Source organism: Malania oleifera, chromosome 4 (assembly GCF_029873635.1).
Source record: "Malania oleifera isolate guangnan ecotype guangnan chromosome 4, ASM2987363v1, whole genome shotgun sequence".
Classification (NCBI taxonomy): Eukaryota; Viridiplantae; Streptophyta; class Magnoliopsida; order Santalales; family Ximeniaceae; genus Malania; species Malania oleifera.
This window is the reverse complement of record NC_080420.1, coordinates 10,855,579-10,878,611: the sequence shown is the minus strand read 5'-3', so window position 1 is coordinate 10,878,611 and position 23,033 is coordinate 10,855,579. Positions and strand designations below refer to the sequence as shown.

At 35.9% G+C, this 23,033-nt stretch overlaps 1 protein-coding gene across 2 annotated transcripts; it reads right to left on the bottom strand.

Annotated features, from left to right (window-relative positions):
* Positions 1 to 1,749: 1,749 nt before the first annotated feature.
* LOC131153501 (cysteine-rich receptor-like protein kinase 25) lies at positions 1,750 to 21,760 on the bottom strand. 2 transcript variants are annotated; one of them, XM_058105843.1, is made up of 7 exons: positions 20,604 to 21,760; positions 5,111 to 5,248; positions 4,814 to 4,935; positions 3,686 to 3,896; positions 3,094 to 3,331; positions 2,603 to 2,756; positions 1,750 to 2,500 (listed from the first exon to the last, which is right to left on the bottom strand). In XM_058105843.1, exons 1-7 carry the CDS (start codon positions 21,517 to 21,519, stop codon positions 2,165 to 2,167), a joined length of 2,115 nt encoding a protein of 704 aa, XP_057961826.1. In that variant the 5' UTR covers positions 21,520 to 21,760; the 3' UTR covers positions 1,750 to 2,164. The 2 variants fall into 2 exon arrangements, with proteins under 2 accessions (XP_057961826.1, XP_057961827.1); XM_058105844.1 differs by lacking the exon at positions 1,750 to 2,500 and having other exon boundaries at positions 2,616 to 2,756; positions 3,140 to 3,331.
* Between the last annotated feature and the right edge of the window lie 1,273 nt (positions 21,761 to 23,033).

The window sequence follows — 23,033 nt, the reverse complement described above, 5'->3', positions numbered from 1 at the left end:
TTTAAGCCAATCTGGGACTATTCCAAAACTAGTCTCCCTCTTCAGGCTCGTGCCTGGAAATACAACAGATTTTGCAATTAAATAATATCGGTACAGTGATTGTGCTTTCGTATAAAGCAGATATGCACCCAAATACGCTCAGTCACAAATACTTCAAGATGATTCAATATATAAGCTCAGTGTGGTCAGGTATTTCAACTCTCAAATATATTTACTATCGATGTAATCAATGCGTGAGAGTGCAAATCAGTATGATCTTTGTGTCACAAAATGTATTCAATCTAAGTGTTCAAACAAAGATATCAATCAAACAATATATATATATATATATATATATATATATATATATATATATGTATATGAAGTTCTAGCAATGTATAAGTTTGGTTTATAAAAAGAGTTTAATCTTTGTATACAATTAGATATATAAATCAATGAATATTGTAACAAAGATTTTTCTCACATAAACAAATATCTTTTCAAAGATTTATCAAGATAAAACACACTAGATATTTGAAAGTATTTTAAAAATATTTTGCAACTAAAAACAAATACAATCTTCTCAAAATGTTGCAAAGAATGTGCAATCTTAGAAGATCAAATGAAAGTCTTCTTAAGATAAACTTATTAACAAAGTCTCTAAAAAATACTTAAGTTTAGCTCTCAATAAAAATAAATCAATCAAACATGAATGAGAAAACAAACCTATTAATATAAACACTCAATCAACTTACAAAGGATTTAAGAAACCAAAGAATGTAAGTATGAGTGAATGGAGATTGGATGACAAAATACGCCAACTCCCTTAAGGTTTTAAAAATTTTAAGGACTTCCGCTAAGTTTTCAAGAATTATAGGGACCTATCTTGAGGTTGCCAAAAAAAGAGAAACCCACCCTTGTATTTTACATAAAAAATGGTCTTTTGAGAATAGATTTATGTCTTTTTGACCAATCTCATAGGAGATCTATTGTGTTTTTGAAAACTCAGAAGAGGTTAATAAGATTTTTGAAATCTAAGAAGAGGTTTTTATCTTTTTACCAAATTTCAAAGGAGATCGCTATCTTTTGCCCTTTTTTTTAATGAGTATGTCTTTGTTCTAGAGGATTGTTCTAGTGTTGAGAATAATAAGGTAGTGAGGTCTCATAAAAGTAGCAATCTACTTTATATCATGAGAGTCAAGGTCATTGGTTTTAGGAGGTGAGTGAGGGCCATTTTAGAGGATTTGTAAATTTTATTATCCATTGGGGTTACCTATTAAGGGTACTAAATTAACCATTTCTTGCACTTCTTTTAGAAATCTTTTAGTTTGGGAGTTGCAGGTTGGTTAAATGTTTTAGAAATCTTTGCAAAAATTCAAAATAAGGTTGCATACTATAGATCTATTGCGGTCCGCTTCTTCTCTAGACCTCACATACATAGGAGTTTTGTGCACCGAACTACCCTTATAATAGGTGGTGAGGATGAATTGTATGGCCTTGCGTCGCCTTTACTAGAAAAAAAACAGCTTTCTAAAGTTGTCAAATTATCTAGACTCAGAGAATAAGATAATACAATCAGAGTAATATGAAGAGAATTGTGTGTAGTGATTATATAGAGTCGATACATTTGGGATCCATATACAGGCACATTAAACCTTTCATCATTCATGCACTTAGTAAATAAGATATATCTAAAATAAATAGATAAATGCTTAAAATCAAGGTATACTCATATAAGTTATTTATGGATTTATAAAATAAATAAATAAATGGCTCAACTAAGTGCAGATATATTTCTTATTCTAAGCTACATGCTGTTTCTTGAGATACATTTACTTTATTTATAAGTTAGTAATATTAAAATATACTAATACCATGATTTCACCCGAAAAAAAAGGGGTGGGGGGGGGGGGGGAAGAAGAATCAAAACTCTGTTTTTATTTTTTCCATTTTTAGAGCTCACCTACAAATTAGTTTATGTTAATTGTATTAAATACTCTGGTAGCATACTTACTAGTTACTGCCTTCTCCCACCTTACTTTAAATTTCTCTCGCTGGTATAACATTCATGTTTTCCTTTCTGCTATACTTCGATCCCGTCAAGGAGCCTCCTTGCTCATAACTTCAGTGTTCATCATTTTACTAGCATACACCTGCTTTAAAGATACTCTTGTTCTCGTACTAATTAACGAGGAGAGAGATCTGTAATCGAAGCATTGTTTGCACACCATGACATAGACTTGCTCGTAGATTGTTCTGATTCTCTCTCCTTTGTAACGGAAAACTCCATTTCTGATCTACTAAGAACAATGGAAGCAGGCTGCTGCGGCAATGGCAGAGTAACAGATAAGCTATTAAGCATAAGGACCACTGATGCAATGGTGGGTCTAGCAGTCATATCGTCCTGAACACATAGCAAACCAATCTGAATGCATCTAAGGACTTCATTTCTCGAATAAAAATCACTCAGACTGGGATCCATCAACTCCAAGGGTGCCCCATCCTTCCACAATTTCCATGTCTGCATTAATAATTCATCAAGAAATATTAAGTGGTTAAAGAACAGTACCATTGCATTAAAACAAATTTAGAAATTTAGAATAAAGGAGGAAAGAATTCCCACAGTGCTTAAAAGGTTGTCGGCACTGTCTGATGACTGATGGAAGGAGCTGCTCCGTTTGCCGCTCAGAGTCTCTAAAATCAAGACACCAAAACTATATACATCGGACTTCACAGAGAAATGCCCATACATTGCATACTCCGGAGGCATGTAACCACTGTAAATTAGAGCAATTTAAGTAAAATTACACAGATGTGTTTGAAACATGGTTTATTTAGTTAGATTATGCATTATCAATTATTTAATGCAAAAGGCTTCTAAGACAGTCAGTGAACCACAAGTTGTTAGCATAAGAATTGATAAACTATATATGCAACTTGATTATGTACCTGCACATTAAAAGTTCGACTTTATTTTGGTCGTTGATCAAAGGCATTATATTTTTCTATGTAAATTTATTTCAGCAGGGATTTTATGTGTTATCGGGGGATGAAACAACTAGCAAACTATTGATCTAGATTGAAGAAAAGTAGAGGTGCCAATCCAAGACTTACTATGTTCCAACTATTCTATTTGTACTTCCATGAGTTTGGTCCATACCGAAAATCTTTGCCATACCAAAATCTGAAATCTTTGGGTTCATATCTCCATCTAACAATACATTGCTAGCTTTGAGATCTCGGTGTATAATCATAAGCCGAGAATCTTCATGAAGATAAAGAATTCCTCGAGCAATTCCTCGGATAATCTTGTAACGCGTTGGCCAATCCAACTGTCTTTGCTTTTCAACATCTATATATTCATCAGTCAGAAAATCAACAATGATATTTAGATAGAAAACACAATATCTAGATTTGATTCAAGAGAAAATGAAATCTAAAAGCAATTTTTCCATGATATTTGGATTCAATTAATTAATTTTTTTTTGGTAATTACAAGCCACCATGCATGAAACCCTGATTTGGGAGTATGGAATACAAATCTTGAATTTGAATTTGTGTTTATTTGAATAAAATTAGATACAAAAGCATATTAAATTTCATCCAAATCAACACAATTCAAATTCAAGGCACGAAATCCATACTCAAAAATACAATTTAAATAAATTGCAGCATAAAAAAATATGTAAGTTCAAATGGACCAAACCAAATAGAAAGTAGTCGAGGCTTTTGTTCGGCAAAAATTCATAGACAAGCATCTTTTCTTCCTTTTCCAAGCAAAACCCGAGAAGCCTTACTAGATTTCTATGTTGTAGCTTGGCGACCACTACAACCTCATTCTTGAACTCTTCTACACCTTGCCTGGAACCTCTTGATAATCTCTTCACAGCAATATCTTGCCCATTATAAAACCTACCCTGAAAATTTTAAGCTTGTTAAAAGAGAAACTCTCAATGTTTCTTATTAACACTGTACAAGGCTTTATAGCTAAAGGAGATAGGGTATACAAGGGTAAAGGAGGAAATGTACAAGCGTACAAGGGTAATAAGAAGTATACTAACATCCCCCCTCAAACTCAAGGTGGTATTGAAGATGTCAACTGGAGTTTGCATACTAAAGCACGATGGTGACCAGCTGGATGAGCTTTTGTGAAGATATCAGCCAATTGATCAGTCGAAGGAAGTGACAGGAGGCGAAGTGTCCCTTCCTGAAGATGATGACGCACGAAATGACAATCGATCTCGAAGTGTTTGGTGCATTCATGAAAAACATCGTTATGAGCGATTTGGACAGCACTATGATTGTCACAGTAAAGCGGAGTGCGCGAGGGCTGAGGAACACCCATATCGTGGAAAAGCCAACGAAGTCAAAGACCAAAGTTTTTAATTACAATGCATTGACAAGTGTCCCTTCATCCTATTCACCTCATATGAAATTCACAAAATATTTAACTAAGAGGTTATCAATTACACGCTTCTATGGATTGCTCCATTGACAAACTCAAAACTTTCTCAATTAGCTAGAGGTTATATATAGTTCGAGTATGGAGGATTACAACGTCTTAATTGACATAAAAAGCTTGGCATTGACATGAAGAAGGACAAGGGGATAGATTCATTATTTTAGTAAATTATATCCAATAGCCTTGAAGATGCAGTGGCGTAGTGGGCTCGTTATCTTAGTGGAGACTACTTGAGTGACCAAAAGGCATCAACGGTAGAGGGTTAGGCTCGATAATCCATTGGATCAATTAGTATAGCACCCAAAGTACCTTAAACACTATTGTATCAAAATAATAATAATAATCATAAGTAAATAAAAACTTTTTACATACCTTGTAGACCACACCAAATCCACCTTCACCAATCTTATTATCATTAGAGAAGTTGTTTGTAGCGACCTTAATTGTATCCAAATCGAATTGTAGAGACTCCACAACAGGAAATTCGATTTGAACTGGACAATTTGAAATTAAATGTGTTACAATTTATAAATGCATAACATCACTACAAGAGCAGTTTTTCAATGTCAAAGCTGACAAATTAAATGTGCATAGGATTTAATGATTTAAATTATTTTGAAAAATAGACATAAGAATGCCAAAAAAGAAAGAAGAAGACATTTTACATACCATGTTCTTCCCTTACAAGATTGCCTTTCTTTTTTGCTTTCTTCATCCAAATCCAATAGCACAAAGAGAAGAGCACCACGCAAACACCAATTGGAGTAGCAATGCCTATAACTGTTCTAGTTGAAGAGTTATTTTTTTCTGCATTAACAGGTAATTAATTATGAGAATTGGCTTTTGTTTGCAACAAACGCTCATTATATATATTATCTCTAGCAAGAGAAATATTTAGGACGCTTTCAATCATTTTTTTATTCAATCATTTTCTCAAATACACAATTTTTTTTTTTTAGTTATAATATTTACGTTGGTGAGTTACCGGCTTATATGGTAAGGGCGAACTTGTTACTTTAAAGACCCCAAGGTCACGGATTCGTTTCCCCCTTGAGACATTACGTTGGTGAATTACCAGGGGTGCGTCTATTGTGCCAAACACCCCAATTGTGCCAAACACCAATCTTACAACTAATGTTATTGAATATATAAAAAAAAATTAAAGTTATACAAAAACTAATAATAAATGATAAAAATTGGAGAAGAATAATTCTCTTTATTGATTCACTCAAATTACAAGGATTACAATGGTATATATATATACATGAGATAGTTGAAAAAATCGAAAGTTTATATTTGTCTAAAATGGAAAGTATATTTCTCTAATACTCCCCCTCAAGTTGGAGCATGAAGATCCGTAATTTCCAACTTGCGTGATAAGTCTTGGAAATGTTCATGACCCAAAGCTTTGGTGAAAATATCGGCAAACTAACTATGGGTAAGACTATGCTTAGTAAAGAAGAGGTCAGCCCGTAACTTCTCACGAACAATGTGACAATCGATTTCTATATGTTTTGTACGTTCGTGGAAAACTTGATTTTGGGCAATGTGAAGAGCCGCTTGATTGTCACAATATAAGTGCATAGGCTAAGAATGCAGTACTCCAAGATCATTTAAAAGAGTTTTGAGCCATGTAAGTTTACATGCAGTGGAAGCAAGTGCATGGTACTCAACTTCGGCGGAGGAGCGAGACACAGTAGTTTGTTTCTTAGTGCGCCAGGAAATCGGACTAATGCCCAACTGAATAAAAAAAAACCAGTGGTGAAGCGGCGAGTGAGGGGACAACAAGCCCAATCCGAATTAGAATAGGCCGAGACTTGAAGAGTGTTGGCAATAGGAAAAAATAAGACTTGTCCTGGAGACGTCTTAATGTATCGAAGAACACGTACAGCTGCATCATAATGTGGTCGTCTAGGCTGGTGCATAAATTGACTAAGAATGTTGACCGGAAACACAATGTCGGGACAAGTGATGGTAAGATATATCAAACGTCCAACGAGTCACCGAAACAAACTTGGATCGGAGAGAAGATCACCATTAGTATTATTGAGCTTGAGATTTTGTTCCATGGGAAAATGGGCAGGACAAGCACCAAGATGACCGCTATCAGTGGAGATGTCAAGAGCATATTTGCGTTGATTAAGAAATATGCCAGTGTGAGAGCAAGAAAATTCGAGGCCAAGGAAATATTTCAATTTGCCAAGATCCTTTAGTTTGAATTTTTGAGCAAGCATGACTTTGAAAGTGTTAATATCGGAGAGGTCATTACCTGCCATGAGAATGTCATCAACATAAACAAGTATGAGAGTAAACAACTAACCCCGAGAACAGGTGAAAAGAGAATGGGTAGCCTAAGATTGGGTGAAACCCGCAGCAAGTAAAACAGAAGATAATTTAAAAAACCAATTGTGAGAGGCTTACTTAAGACCATAAAGGGATTTCTAAATACGACAAACACGAGTCTCCCCCTGTTTGCAATAACCCAGTGGAGGGAGCATAAAGACCTCCTCATCGAGGTCACCATGGAGAAAAGTGTTGTTAACATCCAATTGAAGAAGATGCCAATTCCGAGTTATAGCCACTGCAAGAACACACCTAACAGTAATGAGTTTAGCAACAGGAGCAAAAGTGTCATGATAATCCAAACCTTCTACCTGAATCTAGCCCTTGGCCACCAAGCGAGCTTTGTGTCGCTCTATGGATCCATCGGCTCGAAGTTTTGTTTTGAAAACTCATTTACAGCCAATTGGTTTTTTTCCAAGTATAAGGTGTTGAAGAACCCATGTATTATTGGTTTCTAAGGCTTGGATTTCAGAAGCCATGGAATATAAGGTGGGTTCGGGATGTTGGGACATGACAGAAAGAAAAGCCAAATGTTGGTTAGAGAAACGATGGTAAGATAAAAAGAGGAGGAGAGACAATGAACCATACCTGAGGAATATCTTGAAACTTGTGAAGTCGTGGAGGACTTTGGTAAAGTAGTGTAGATATAATCAGCCAAGTAAGAGGGATGTGTGACAACTCGTTTTGGCCATGAAGAGGTGGGTGGAGGGGGTGGTGGAGGGGGTGAAGGTGGAGGTGTCGGGGAGGAGACCAAGGGAGAAGGAGGGAGAGATGAGGGGTTAGGGTTAGGTGTGGATGGTGGAGGAGGTAAAGTGTAGGAAGGATGTATATCAAGAATAGGGAGAGGAAGGACTGGAGAAGATGTAGGAGTGGGAGAGATGAGATGATAGGAAAAAACATTTTCTTCAAAAATGACATCACGAGAGATGAAATTTTTTTTGTTTTCAAGAACGTGGACACTATAAGCCTTATGATGAGCAGGATAACCTAAGAAAACACATCAAAGAGCACGGGGAGAGAATTTATCATGGTGTCGACGAGCAGTTTGGGCATAGCACAAGCACCCAAACACTCGCAAGTGTGTATAGGATGGTGGTTTCTGAAATAGAAGTTCATAAGGGGACTTATGATTGAGGTTGGGTGAAGGAGTGCGGTTAATTAAATAAGTGGTTGTAAGAATGCATTCACCCCAAAAAGAGATGGAAAGATTAGCTTGAAAACGTAAACAACGAGCCACATTAAGAAGATGGCGATGTTTACGCTCGACAACACCATTCTGTTGAAGTGTATCCACACATGTGCGCTCATGAAAAATACCTTGATCATGGAAAAAATTTTGGAGTAAAGTGGATAGAAATTCTCTACCATTATCAGTGCGCATGTACTTAACAGTGCAATTGAATTGATTTTTAACCATGGTACAAAACTTCACAAGGAAAGAGAAAGTATCAGATTTCATGCGCATAAGATAGACCCATGTAGCACGCGAGTAGTCATCCACGATTATTAAAAAATAATGTGCACCAGAAAGTGAAGCTGTAGGATAACCACCCCATATATCACAATAAAGCTGATTAAAACAAAATGTACTCTTAGTTGTAGTTAAAGAAAAAGGTAAACGAGTGTACTTTGCTCTAGCACAAACATTATAAGGCAAATGAGAAGAAGAAATATTTAAGGTTTTCGAAATACATGAGATAGAAGGGTGACCAAGGCGTTGATGCCAAAGAGTAGTGTAAGAAACACGTTAAGAGTAGAAAACTGAGGCGGAGGAAGGTTTATAGTGGTAAAGCCCATCCCATACTTCACACATTCCCATCAGTCTCCTCATTGATAGCTCCTAAAAGACACAAAAGGTGGGAAAAAATTTAGCAACACAATTGAGATCCTTGGTAAGTTTGCTGATAGATAATAAGTTAAATTTAAATGAAGGCACGTAAAGAACATTAGAAAAAGAGAAAGTAGGAGAAAATCGCATAGTGCCGGTATGAGTTACAGAAACAATGTCACCATTTGGAAACTTAATGGGGCATGACTGATTGAGAAGCTGAATATTATCAAGAGAAGACAAATTGGAAGTCATGTGATTGGAGGCACCTGAATCAACAATCCATTCAGTGTTAGAAAGAGAAGTAGAATGACAAGAGGCGAGGTTACGAAAAAAATTGGCAGAGTTTGTGTTCAAGGGCGATTAAAGATCCAAGAGTTGACGATATTGTTCGTTGGTGAGACCAAGGATAGCAATCTTAGAAGAGGTTGAAGAACCTGTGACATTAATTTCAACCATTGAAGAACTAGATGTTTCCATAACGTCAGATAGTTTAGATAAATAAAAAACGCCGAATCGAGTCAACTCAGAGCTTTGCAACGACTAAAAATTATAAACCTTCAATTTGATAATCTTCGAGTTTAATCAGAGAATCCGAAGGTGCCATCAGAGTGTTGAGACCACTAAGGCAAGTCGAAACTGAGACAAGGATTATACTTGCAGCCTACAGATTGAGAGCTCTTAACTGAGGATCAACTAGCAAAACAACTGGAAACACTTGGAAATACCATATCAAATATCTAATCTTCAAAACTTGGAAACACTGGACCTATCCAACAACCATCTATCTGGCCATATCCCTTAATCATTGACTAGCCTCAATTTGTTGTCTTTCCTTAATGTCTCAGACAACAATCTTCAAAGACCAATATCGATAGGTACACAACTCCAGGGCTTCGGGGCTTCTGCATATAAAGGAAATCCAAGGTTGAGCAGCATGCTTGCATATATTGTGGTGTTCTTCAGTGTTCAATACTTTCTAGAGATATACTATTAATTTTCAATTCTCAACAGGTATATATCAAAGATCGACTCTATGGATATCATAGAAGTCGGAGAACTGAGAGAACGCCGGACTAAAGCTGCCCAAACACAAGCAAAGAGGGATGCTGACGCCAGTAGTTTGAGAGAGCACCAAGAACGAAGACTGAATGCTGAACTAAGAAGAGATCGCTGGGAGAAACAACCAAGAATCTTCTGCACTGGCTTTGTCAAACTGAGAGAGATGGCTAAAGCGAGAAAGGAAAACTCTCACCGTCGGTGCGACGGTGCAGAACTCTGAGAAGGAGATGCTGCTAGAGGAACGAGAGAACGCCGGAAAGAGAGAGGCAGCCAAAAGAGATTGAGAGCCTGAGAGAGGTAGTCTACCAGTTACGAGTGACGAGGACGAGTTGGCGACGATGAAAGAGATTAATCAGCGAAGGATAAGTGGAGACGGACGACGATCAATCCACTACTTCCAAACAAATTACAACTTTGAAGTGTGATTATAAATGGAGATGAGAGCTCTTTATATAGCTTTAACTTTAAGTTCTAAAAACATTTCCCACCAATGTGGGACAAACAAAAAAATTCAAACAACCTTCCCACCGTATTAGCACTATTCAATAGAGAAATGCCTCCGTATTGGCACTATTTAACTTGGCTCTGATACTAATTATTGTGTTGGGCACCCCACTTATGCCAAACACTAATACTACAACTAATGTTATGGAATATATATAAACTAAAGCAATGCAGAAGCTAATAAAAGACAACAATAAAGAACAAGACAAGAATTTACGAGATTCAGTACAGAATTAACTATGTTCTCGGGCGCTGACGATCAATTCACTACTTTCAGACACATTACAATTATGAGGTGTGATTACAAATGGAGAGGAGAGCTCTTTATATAGCTTACACCTCAAGTTCAAAAAACATTTCCCACCACTATGGGACAAACAAAAAGCTTCAAACAATCTTCCCACCGACGTGGGACAAACAAAAACCAACAGCGTCAATGGGGGGCGGCAACATTTAATCCCCCTCGGGTTTATGTCGCACCATAGTGTCTAATGTAGCGCAATAGTACCTGGAGTCCCCAGGTTATATATATATATATATATATATATATATATATATATATATATATATATATATATATATATATACACACACAAATCAACTTTAAGTTCAAAAAACATTTCCCACCAATGTGGGACAAACAAAAAACTTCAAACAACCTTCCTACCTATTAGCACTACTCAATAGAGAAAAACCTCCATATTGGCACTATTCAACTTGGTTCTAATACCAATTATTGTGTCGGGCACCCCACTTGTGTCAAACACTAATACTACAACTAATGCTATTGAATATATATAAACTAAAACAATGCAGAAACTAATAATAAAAGACAATAATAAAGAATAAGACAAGAATTTACGAGGTTCAGTACAGAATTACCTACGTCCTCAGGTGCCGACGATCGATCCACTACTTCCAGACAAATTACAACTTTGAAGTGTGATTACAAATGGAGAGAAGAGCTCTTTATATAGCTTCAACTTGAAGTTCAAAAAACATTTCCCACCAATGTGGGACAAATAAAAAACTTCAAACAACCTTCCCACCATATTAGCACTATTCAATAGAGAAACACCTCCGTATTGGCACTATTCAACTTAACTCTGATACCAATTATTGTGTCGGGCACCTCACTTGTGCCAAACACTAATACTACAACTAATGCTATTGAATATATATATATATATATATATATATATATATATATATATATATATAAACTAAAGCAATGCAAAAACTAATAATAAAAGACAACAATAAAGAACAAAACAAGCATTTACGAGATTCGGTACAAAATTAACTATGTCCTCGGGCGCCGACGATCAATTCACTACATTCAGACAAATTACAATTTTGAGATGTGATTACAAATGGAGAGGAGAGCTCTTTATACAACTTACACCTCAAGTTCAAAAAACATTTCCCACCACTGCGGGACAAACAAAAAACTTCAAACAATCTTCCCACCGATGTGGGACAAACAAAAACCAAGAGCATCAAAGGGGGGCGGCAAAAGCGATATGAAAATCCAAGGATTTGTAGATGCTGATTTTGCAGGTAAATATGATCATCGCAGAAGCACCGCCGAGTATATATTCATTGTTGGCACAACAACTATTAGTTGGATGTCACAGATACAGAAGATTGTTGTTTTATCCACTACAAAAGCTGAGTATGTAGCAGTGACAGAAGCCAATAAAGAGATGATTTGGCTTCAGGGTTTGTTAACGGAGCTTGGATTAAAGTAAGAGAGGTATGTTTTGTACAGTGACAGTCAGAGTGCGATACATCTAGTAAAGAACTCCGCATTTCATTCCAGAACTAAGCATATTGGATTGCGTTATCACTTCGTCAGATCTCTGATAAAGGATGGCGTGTTGACACTTGAAAAAATTCAAGGTAGCAAAAATCCAGCAGATATGTTAACTAAGGTGGTGACTACAGAGAAGCTGAAGTTGTGTTCAATTTCAGTTGGTCTTTATGCCTGAAAACATATTTTGAGTACATCATTTATTTATGATACCGGTTGAGGAGACGTCTCCGTCTTCAAGTGGGAGATTGTTGTACTGGAGTCGGGAGACGTTGAGCTGGAGACGCGTGAGGAGCTGGAGTTGTTATCCATAATTTAATTTAAATGGATGAAACTTCTATTTTTAGATTTATTGTATTTAATTGTAATTGATTCCAAGCCTTATAAATAGAGGAGCTGTGGAGAGGTGAAAGATGCACAAAGAGGATACTGAGAAGAAAAGAGAGGAAGAAGAGAGTTGTATTTCTTTCTGGCAGTTTTTTTAGTGAATTTGTAATGTGTTCCGTGGATGTAGGTCGATCTTCACCGAACCACATAAATTTTTGTTGTTCCTACTTTTTCTGACTGCTCCCAGGGTTCCAACACCCTGAATGTTAAGCCTAATGGGTCACTTATCCCCATTGACTTAGAAACAATGCTTTAAATGTTAAATTCTAAAATATTTAAATTAAAATTATGATTATGCCTCCATTAAAGTTATAGGTGGCGCACCCATAAAACCATGTCTACTGCGGAGGGACAGCCATTAGCGTCCAACTTGCAACAGTTGTTGATAATGCAATATTGAAGTCCCAATTCGCAGCAACAGTTTTCCACCAAAAGGAAAAGACCCACGAGGCCATGACTTAAGACTTTTGTGGTTGGCTCCATGGAGTCAAACATTTGGTTATGGAAACTGGAAAATTAGTACACCATTGAAGCATTTTTAATAAATCTCATACTTTTAGTATCGTTTAAATTTTAAGCATTAAGGAATAGCTACCGCTTATATATTTTAATTCCTTTATTCAAAATATAATAAGGTTGAAATTCAAAAATAATTATTTATTACTTTTTTAGGGATTCATAAAAAATTTTAACTTATTAAACTATTTGAGAATAAATACTTTGGGAATCAAAAATTTTATCGGGTCTTTTTATAATATCTAAAACTTTAATCCTATCATTTTAAATTTAAAAAAATAAAATTAAAAAGAACTAGTAAAAATTAAACTTTCAACTGGTAATTATATATTTGGGGACAAATTATTCAGTTAAATTATTTAATCATGTCACCGCTATATTAATTTTGAAAGAGTTTAACTTTAATTCAAAATTGTTATTAATTATTAAAAATAAAACTTAATTAAGTAATTTAATCTAATAATTTTTTTAAGGAATCATAAGGGTGCGTAAATTACAGGGCATGAATTAATGTCACATATATAGACGTCATCTTCTTTTACTTATCTATTATTTTATATAGTTGTACTACATACATTAAGTGATAAATAAATAAAAGTATGATATTTATTTAATGAATATTGGTCGCTTCTTCACACGGGCTTAAGTCAAGAGTCAAGACTCAGGGAGCAGGCAATTGGTTGGGCAGTTGGCTGGACGCCTCGCGTGCTCTGTATGCAAAGAAAGGGACACCCTTGGATTACAGGGATTGATTCCTACCGCACTCAAGTCTTTTTCAATTTGGAAGTCATGGACAATATCATTAAATAAGATTCTACCTCGGAAGTTAATTTGTATTGGATCATACTAGCTAAGTTTTGCATTCTTTTTTTTTTTTTTTTTAGGTAACGCCGGGTATCCACAGCCGTCAACGCGCGTCTGTTTTACGGTCCGCACGTACCGGCATGTGACTAATCCCACGCCCTGTAGCAGGAGCCCCACCCACCACAGAGAGGTAATTCAGGCGCCCGCTACAGGAATCGAACTCGGGATGCCAGGATTAGGCTCACCTCGTGAAAGGAAATCTCGGAGTCCGCCCTTGTCAACTGAGCTCAGCCCTGGGGGCTCTAAGTTTTGCATTCTTGGGTTAGTGGAAAGATGCACTTTTGTGATATTAACAAATAAAAAGTCTTATTATACAAAAAGAGCACCATGCTTACATTACATTTTTTTTTTTTCAAGTCTTTTCTGCTTGGCTCCCAGGTGGTGCCGGTGCGAGAAAATTATAAGAGGAGTCGATCCCTCCACGTGGAGCTGCGCCTCTCCTATAAAATTTTGACACGCTGCATGTGGGTGTAGGGGTGAGCATAATTCGGTGAAAACCGAATTAACCGGTTGAAATTGGCCGGTTCGGTTCAGGTAAAAAATCCGATTCGGTCGGTTCGGTTAGAATTCTACAAACTTTCAGTTAATCGGTTTCATTTGGTTAACGGTAAAAAAATATCGATTAACCGATTAACCGAATTACTAATTAATTACATTTTTAATATAATTTATAATAGGGTTGGGTAGTGAATGATAGTCGGGCTTGGGGCTTGGGGTCTGGGAGGAAAAAAGGCTTCGTTCACAGTGGGGGATTAGGGATTAGAGTTAGGGCTAGGTTTCTCACTTTCTCTATGCTCTGCCGATCTGCCCCACAGGCCCGCAACTCTCCATCAGGCCACCTCTCGGAGTCGGCAAATCCCCTCTGGCCTCTTCGAGTCTTCGGCAGCTCGGCTCTCCAAAGTCCAACCTCTCGACCCTCAGCGTCTCAGCCACCAGCTCGTCGTGCAAAGCCGGATTTGCACCTCTTCTTCTTCTTCTTCTTCTTCTTCTTCTTCTTCTTCCACTTTTGTTATTATATTTATCTACGTTTTTTGGGTTCGCATTTATCGACATTTTTGCTGCTTCATTTTTAATTTTTGGTAGAAATTATTAGAAGGTTAAGAATGGAAAATATGTTTTGTCTTTGAAGTTGATTTTGCATTTAGGATGAGTATTTCAGTTTCAGTGTAAATAGTTAGGACCTTCAGATTATTCAACAAATTTGGTTTTGTGCGTATTAACGAAGTTAATTAAGCTAGATTTGGTTTTTTAAATTTTTTTATAATAATTAATTTTAAATAATTTCGGTTAAATTTGGTTAACCGAATTACCCAAATGGGTAATTCGGTCGGGTTCGGTTCGGTTTCCTCCTCCAATTCGGTCGGTTCGGTTAATGGTATTATTTAACCGAATTTTTTGGTTAATTTGGTTAATTACCTAAATTTGGCCGAACCGACCATTTGCTCACCCCCATGTGGATTGTGTGAAAAAAAAAAAAAAAAAATTAAAGGAATGTTTTAGAAAAACAAGCCAATTGGTTCTTCTTCTTTTTCGCTGCTCTCTCCCATATCTCCCTCTTTCTCTATTCTTCCCCTGAGATCTAGAAATTTAGAGAACGCGATGAAACATTGGATGTCATCGTGGTCCTTGCTTGCACTAGCGGTCGTGGAGGAGCAGATGCAACGACGTGGGGGTCAGTCTACTCAAATTTTACTAATAATAGCACAGAAGAACAAATGAGATCAGGAGATAGAAAAAGGGAGAGAGACAACTCACTTCCTTTGGAAACAATGGCAGCGGCCAAACAACCCAACGCACTTGCCAGAACCACCGTTTTCCAACGAGGAGCACTTCCTCTTCAATGAATTAGACGACAGTGGAGGCCTTCCCACCGACAATACTTGTGAAAGATTCACAATCTGAAATGCTGAACTCGATGACGACTGCTTACCATTGGCAGCCAGTGCAAGTGCAAGCAAGGACCACGATGGAATCCAATGTTTCATCGCGTTCTCCAATTTTCTGGATCTCAGGCGATGAACAGAGAAAGAGGGAGATATGGGAGAAGAAGAAGAATCAACTAGCTTTTTTCTAAAACATTCCTTATAAATTTTTTTTGGCTTAACCCACATGCCACGTGTCAAAATTTTATAGGAGATGTGTAGCTCCACGTGGAGGGGCCGACTCCTCTTATAATTTCCCACCGGTGCGGGAGAATAGCCAAGAAGCAAATGAGAATTAATAAATAATTTTTTCTTTATATATTAATAAATTTAGTTGTAAAGTTTTAATTATATTTAGGTGAATTTACTCTAAATAATAATTAAAAAGTGAGATGAATAAATTAAAATTTGAAATACCTAGGTTTTTTGTCTTTCATAATGTTTGACATAACCTAAAAGAGATTTGGACATTAAACTTGACATTAATTTACATAAAAATAAAAAAATGAAAAGATATCAAGGGATCAACAGAAAGATGGTAACATTCATTAATAAAAACAAGAGGTTAGCATACCAATTTTTACTCTCTAGTAACACATCCATAATAAAAGTGTAAACCCTACAATCCAAATAAATATCCATTAGTAGACTAATCAATAAGAAGGTATCCTAAACGCTTATAAAAAGGATCCCCTAAGGTAAGATATCTCATCTTATCCTCACTTACTATTTTATTGTTACGAACATTTAATCCTTCCAAATAACCTAGCATAATTAGGCCTCGAAGTGGTCCCCTGAAGTATATCTTAGGTCCTCCAAGCGACTTTTCTTTCATTCTTGGCAAGTGATCTAAGTTGTGATCAGTACAAATTTTTTCAGACAAATTTTGACAACATTTGACATCGTTTGTGAGAAATTTGGAAGGATTTCTTTCTAAAACTCAATCATGGATGCATCACTCAATTTCGAATATGAACTTGTTACTGGGGATCAATCATCCTAGTTGGTTTACTCCCCACCACTAAACAATTCGCTGCAAATTATGTCTTTAGATCCATTTCTAGTCTTCTAAAGGATGGTGGAAGACATGTTCAACATGATCTTACAACAGGAAAAAGATCTTAAAAAACATGACCTAGTGTCATTTAAGTGGGACCAATACCTAGACTTAGGCATTAGAGTGGTCTTCTAAAGTACATCCTAGATTCTTCAAGTCATTTTTCTTTTTTACATTCTTGGCAAGTAATCGAAATCTTTATGAAGGTTTGGATGGGGTTACAACTTGCTAAAGGTTAGAAAAGGGAAGGCGAATAGGTTGGGATAGAGTATTTTAGAGGGGAGAGAGATTGACAAGGGCATTAGTCGGATATTCTTCAGCTGCTTGTAGGTATTGTGTTCTGCTGTCGCTCGTAGGCATTGTATTAAGGTTGAAATATGATTCAACCCTTAAGGGTGATACAAAATATCAATTCTATAATCAAATCTCATTTCAAGTATAATATTGTAAACTGAACAAGGGCGATAACCCTAACCAATTCAATTTAGTCTAGTAATCCAAACTTTAGCAACCAAATCAAATATATCTATTGACCTTATAGGTCATATCCCGTTTTGATTATGACAAATACTTTAATATTTAATGGTTGATGAGTTTGTGTGCAGGACCAATTAGAAGTATCATATGGTGCAACCACATGAGCTTAAAAAAGACGAAGACTCAAAATGTTTATTCACTGTTATTTATATTTATCATTTTAGGTCTGTAATAGTAAGATAGAAAAATGATCTGTAATAATTAATGTCTTATTTGTATGGTAGGATGGATAAACTTAAGACCATACATGGTTCGGTCGACCGAAGTAGGATTTTTTCGGTGTCCTAAAGAAGACCTAGAATGACCCTAGGACACTCATACACACACACACACACACACACATATATATATGATTATATGGAAAGGGTGATCGTATTAGTGAAAAGAACCGAAATGTACTAAATATGCATGTTCCGTCGACTGAACCTCTCAAGCATATATCTCTCGGTCGACTGAACTGGGACTGGGTCAACATTTTGACTACTGCCTGGTCAACTAAGCCCAAAACGTAAGCTAACGCCCTGGTCGACCAAGTTCCCACGTGTGAGAATCTAACAACCTGGTCGACCGAACTTCATAGTTCAAAGTGTTTCGATCAATTGAACCGCACTAAAATGAAAAATTGCCTTTGGGAACCCTAGTCCGGTCGACTAAACTCAGTCACTTGGTCAACCAAACCTCACCTTCGATCAACCGGTGCTCTTGGGTTGGACATTATTTTTTACCGCAATTAAATTTTTAAACATGGTTAATTATGGTAAAAAAATTTTAAATAATCTTAATAATACCCTACATGTCCTGAACGGTTATATTTTTGGGAAACTCTATATATACCCCTTCATTTGCAAAAATTAGCATGAGATTAGTAAAACAATTAGCAAATATCCTTTCAATCTCAAAAAGCCTATTTTTCATATTCAAGTCATATACTACTCATCTTACTATTTCATATTGCAAATACTTTTTTGTAAGAGTATTTTTGTGTTTTATTTCACAAGTTTAAACTCTCTCTTACTTGTTCTGATTGAAATTTATTTTTCATAGAAAGTAAACTTCTTGTTTTTCTAGGAGGCTTTCGTAAATAAGCCTTCCATAGAAAAACTTCTTAGGACTTCTGAGTTTTGCATTTTCATTGCAATACTCAAGAGTTCATATTGTATTTTGGTTGTGAAATAGTATTTTACAAATCGATTTCAAATATCCTTTCTGGTTTATTTTCAGAAAAATATTTGTTGAAAATATTTGAAGTGTGCTTGAAGATAAATACTATTTTACAAATTGATTTCAAATATCTCTTGTGATTTATCTTGAGAAAAATATTTTGAGATATTTATTAACGTGCTGAAGATCTTTGTTGCTATATATTTTGATTAATATTATCATCATGATACAAATATCAAATAAATTTTGCAAACCATTTTTGAATATCTCTTGTGGTTTATATTGAGAAAATTTATTTGTTGAGATATTGGAAGTGTGTTTGTGATCTTTGTTTGTGCATTGTGACTGAAATCATTATTTGACACAAAGATCATATCATTTACACTCTCACACACTGATTGTAATATTTACATAAATATTTGAGAATAGACACTTAGACTATACTTAGCTTATCAAATCCTATCTTTTGGTAGTGTATTGGTTATACTGTGCGCATTGTAGTACATATCTGCACAGTTGAGAAGCACATTTGTTGTACACAAATTTTATTGAGAAATTTGTTGTATTCCAGGTGTGGCCTGAGGGGGCGATAATCTAGCCCGGAAGGATTGTGTAGGTTGAGATCAGTCATGTATTAATTGACCTGGTTGTAAAGGTCAAGCTCACCCCTGTGCTAATTGACCTGGTTGTTTAGATACTGCTTCACCCGTTAAGTGAGCTTATAGTTATAATCCTTATACTTATTAGCCAAGGCGGCGACGTAGGCACTTTGGCCGAACCTCGATAACATATCGCGTGTATCGTTTACTTTTTCCACACTTTACTTTACTGTACGTATATATTTATTTATTGATTGCATTGATTGACCATAACTTGTGTAATACTATTGTTAAACCAATTGACCTAAACGATAATTTTTTAATGTCTAATTCACCCCCCCCCCCTCTTGAGATTGCACGAAAGCTAACAATATACTATCCTTATGTTTGGAGAGGGTTCAAATTTGAATTTGTATTAAATTTTAATAAGATGTAATATAAAATTATACTAAAATTTATCCAAATTGACCTAAATCTAAATGTAACATTAGAATGTCATTCTCTCAATCAGTATTTCTCAAGTTAGTGTTCACCCAAGAAAAAACTAAATATGATTCATATAACTTTCTTATGTTTCCTCCACATCAATTTCATCATAAATAACATTGTACACTTGTTTAAATGGCTATACCTAAGAATTTGTCATGACAAGACGATGAATGCCCCAATACACAGGAATAGTTTTAAGGAGAAAAACCATGATATCAACAAAAGAAGTTTGATGTGGAAATTTGGAAAATTAGGAGAACGTATTAACGAGGTGTACATATGTGACATTAATTTATGTCATATGATTTACGGACCGTCATGATAGCTAAAAGAAAACTTATTAAATTAATTACACAATAATTAACATCATATTTTTAATTAATTATATACTAAATTCAAATTCTACAAGAGCTTTAACTTTATAATTTCACCTCAAATATATAATTACCAATTGGAAATCGACTAAAATTAAAATAATTTGATTTATAGTTGTGTAACATATGACATAATTAGTTAACAAAAGTTTTTACAATTTTTTAACTTTAAATTAGAAATACATGAGAGATTGGTAAAAATAATTGCAATCAATTTCTGTCTCATTGTATCTCTTTTTACATCCTCATAGGTTTCATTCACATGTGGTTATTTAGGGTTCATTTAGTTATGAAAATTAATTTTTTTAATCTTTATTTTATATTTATAGTCTTATAAAAAATTATAAATATTTTATTTTATTTTTAATTTTTCAAAATTTGTGTTAAAAATGAAAAAAAAATAAAAAAATTATTTAATTATTTAATTTTTATCCTTAAATTTCAAAATAATTACAAAAAAGATAATTTATTTTCTAATTTTAAAATTCATCTTAAAATCTAAATCTAAATCTTAATACACAGTTCAAATCTAAATCTTAAAATTCATCTTCCCAGATGCAATTTTCAAAAATCTTTTACCCCTTTTCCAGGCAGAAACAAATTAGAAATTTTAGTGCCAGTTTCTCCCATGGATATTTAACATAAGAAATCCAACTAAACTGAAGAAAAAACCTCATTTCTGCGCATTAAATTAATTGAATTTTACCTGTAGGGCTTGGAACCACAGCCTGGGGAGGAAGACGAGGGACTATTGGTGCTGGAAGAGCAGAGCCCTTCCCATTCCCATTCCCATTCCCACTCGATGCATCCACGCTCCCGTTATAAAAAGGGTAAACCTGGTACCTCACATTACAACAGGGCATCAGAACCCTTGCCCCTACCTTACCGGTGCAGCAAGCGGGGAGCAACGCGACGGCCGTTCGCAAACATCGATTGCAGTCGGTCCACGGCAGGTTCGGCGTACACTGCGCCAGCGCGTACACCGTCTGAGTCCTCGAGAAGGCCGCCTCTTTCGTTGCAAACTTCTCCGGAGGAGATACGTCCTTCGCCGCACGCGTCACTACATCGTCCATGGCTGCTGCCAGTACCGGAGAAAACGGAACCGGGTCCGATACGCTCTCTCCGTCGGGTAAAGGGATTCTAGGGTCTTCGTCCATGACGGAGAAGAACGATTCGTTGGAGTAACGCAACATGCACTCGTCGTACCAGATTATGGCGCTTCTTACCCTTTTGCAGCGCCGGACGATCTCTGTGCGCGCAGCGGCCACGCACTCTTGGCAGACGTCTGCGGCGACGTCGCCGCGGCAGAGGTAGATGCCGTAGACAGCGGCGGAAGCGGAAGCGGAAGCTGAAGCGGAGCTGTTGAGGCTGCCGCCGGCGGTGAGGTTTCGGAAAGGCGTGTTGCCGTTGCGGGTGGAGTTGGGGGAAGAAAGCAAAGAAAGGAGGAGATTGAGATCGGATTGGAAGGTGCTGTTTGGGGAGAACTCGTTTGTGGTGTTGGCGGCGTCGCCGCCGCAGAATTGGTAGCGGTAGGTGAGGCTGGGTTCGGCACAGCGGAGAAGCAGCAGAAACGAGAGAAAAAGAACGGTGGAAGCGACAGTTGTACGAGTGGACGGTGACATTGTGCTTGTTGGGTTAAACGGGAAGTGAACTTGAGCCTGAGCTTGGTTTATTAACCCAGGCTCGCTAATCTTCTTCACACGTCGATTTCTCGTGTGGCCCTGGCATGGACAGGGAGGGACAATTTTGGAAACTTGGGTTGCAAGGTGCTGTAGTCTAGCAAGCTAGCTAGGATTTGAGCTCATCAATAAATAATAGTGTGACGCAATCATCCCCTCTGTCCTGACTTGAATTTTACTTTCTCTACTCACTTGGCTCATAACGGTTTTGTATATTTCTCAAGCTTTGCTTGGATCATTTAGGCGTGGCAAAATGAATCGAATTCGGATTCATCTATTTACAAATGGGTTGCCTCCTACTAAAACCAAATTTGGTTTAAGCATAAAAGTAATGAATCATTCAATAGGTTTTGACTTTGAACCGTTTGCCAATCAAATTTTATTGAATAAAATACTTATATTTTCTCAAGAAAATGACCTTAAGAACTTAATTTTGTGCTAGAAAAATATATGGTCCTATATTTTCAATAAAATTTTACCATTTAAGGTTGTATTTGGTTTGCAAAATATCTATTTTCAAGACTAGATTTGCTTTAGTAAGCTAGTTACAATTAGTTATATAAAAAAACTATATTGTTATTATAAAGTAAATGTGAAATATTTTATGATTCCATAATAAGGAATAAACTAAGAATACCTCTCCTCCAAACTTCATTATGAGAATGTTTATTCCTTTCTTATTATATGTTGAATGAAAATAATTAGAAATATATGAAGAATAACTATTCTTGTGATTCTCAAAATTCAAATTGTTGTAACGTCTCGGAGGAGGGTCTGAAATTGCAAGAAATGATAATAATATTGATAGTTCAATGGAGTCACCACTAACCTATATTTTTTTAAGTTCGATTAGTTCACGTAATTAGTATTCGTTGATTGGTTTCTAAACTAATCCTAAGACCAAGAAACCAATAGTTTCTATCAATTTTACCAATGTTGAGATCAGAAGTATAGTTATGTAAGGAGAAGACATTAGCACTCCTATACACACATGTTCTATGAACGGTACCTAATTAATTATAATTTTTCCTAATTTAAATAATGTGGTCCTCGATTAACTCCTACGTCCAATAAATATTGATATTTCAAAAGAAAATGTAAAATTAAGTGTGATTTAGAAATGTCTAATAAAACTTCCAAATGAGAGGCTCTAATTAGATAAATTCCCATAAAAACTAAAATATGTGAGATCTGAAATACCATTTTTACCCCTTATTTTATCATTAGTACGCACACACATGAAAAATAAAATATATACTAATAAAGTGATAATATAAATTCACCAAATTAAAACAGAAAAGGATATTTAAAACATTCTCATATTTCATTTTTTTTTTTCAAAAAAATTTTCTAGAAATTTTTAACATTTTTTTTTTTTTGCAATTTTTTGGGATTTTTATGAGAATTTGATTTGATTTATTTATTTTAGTATTTTTACTTTTTCCATTTTTTTGGTT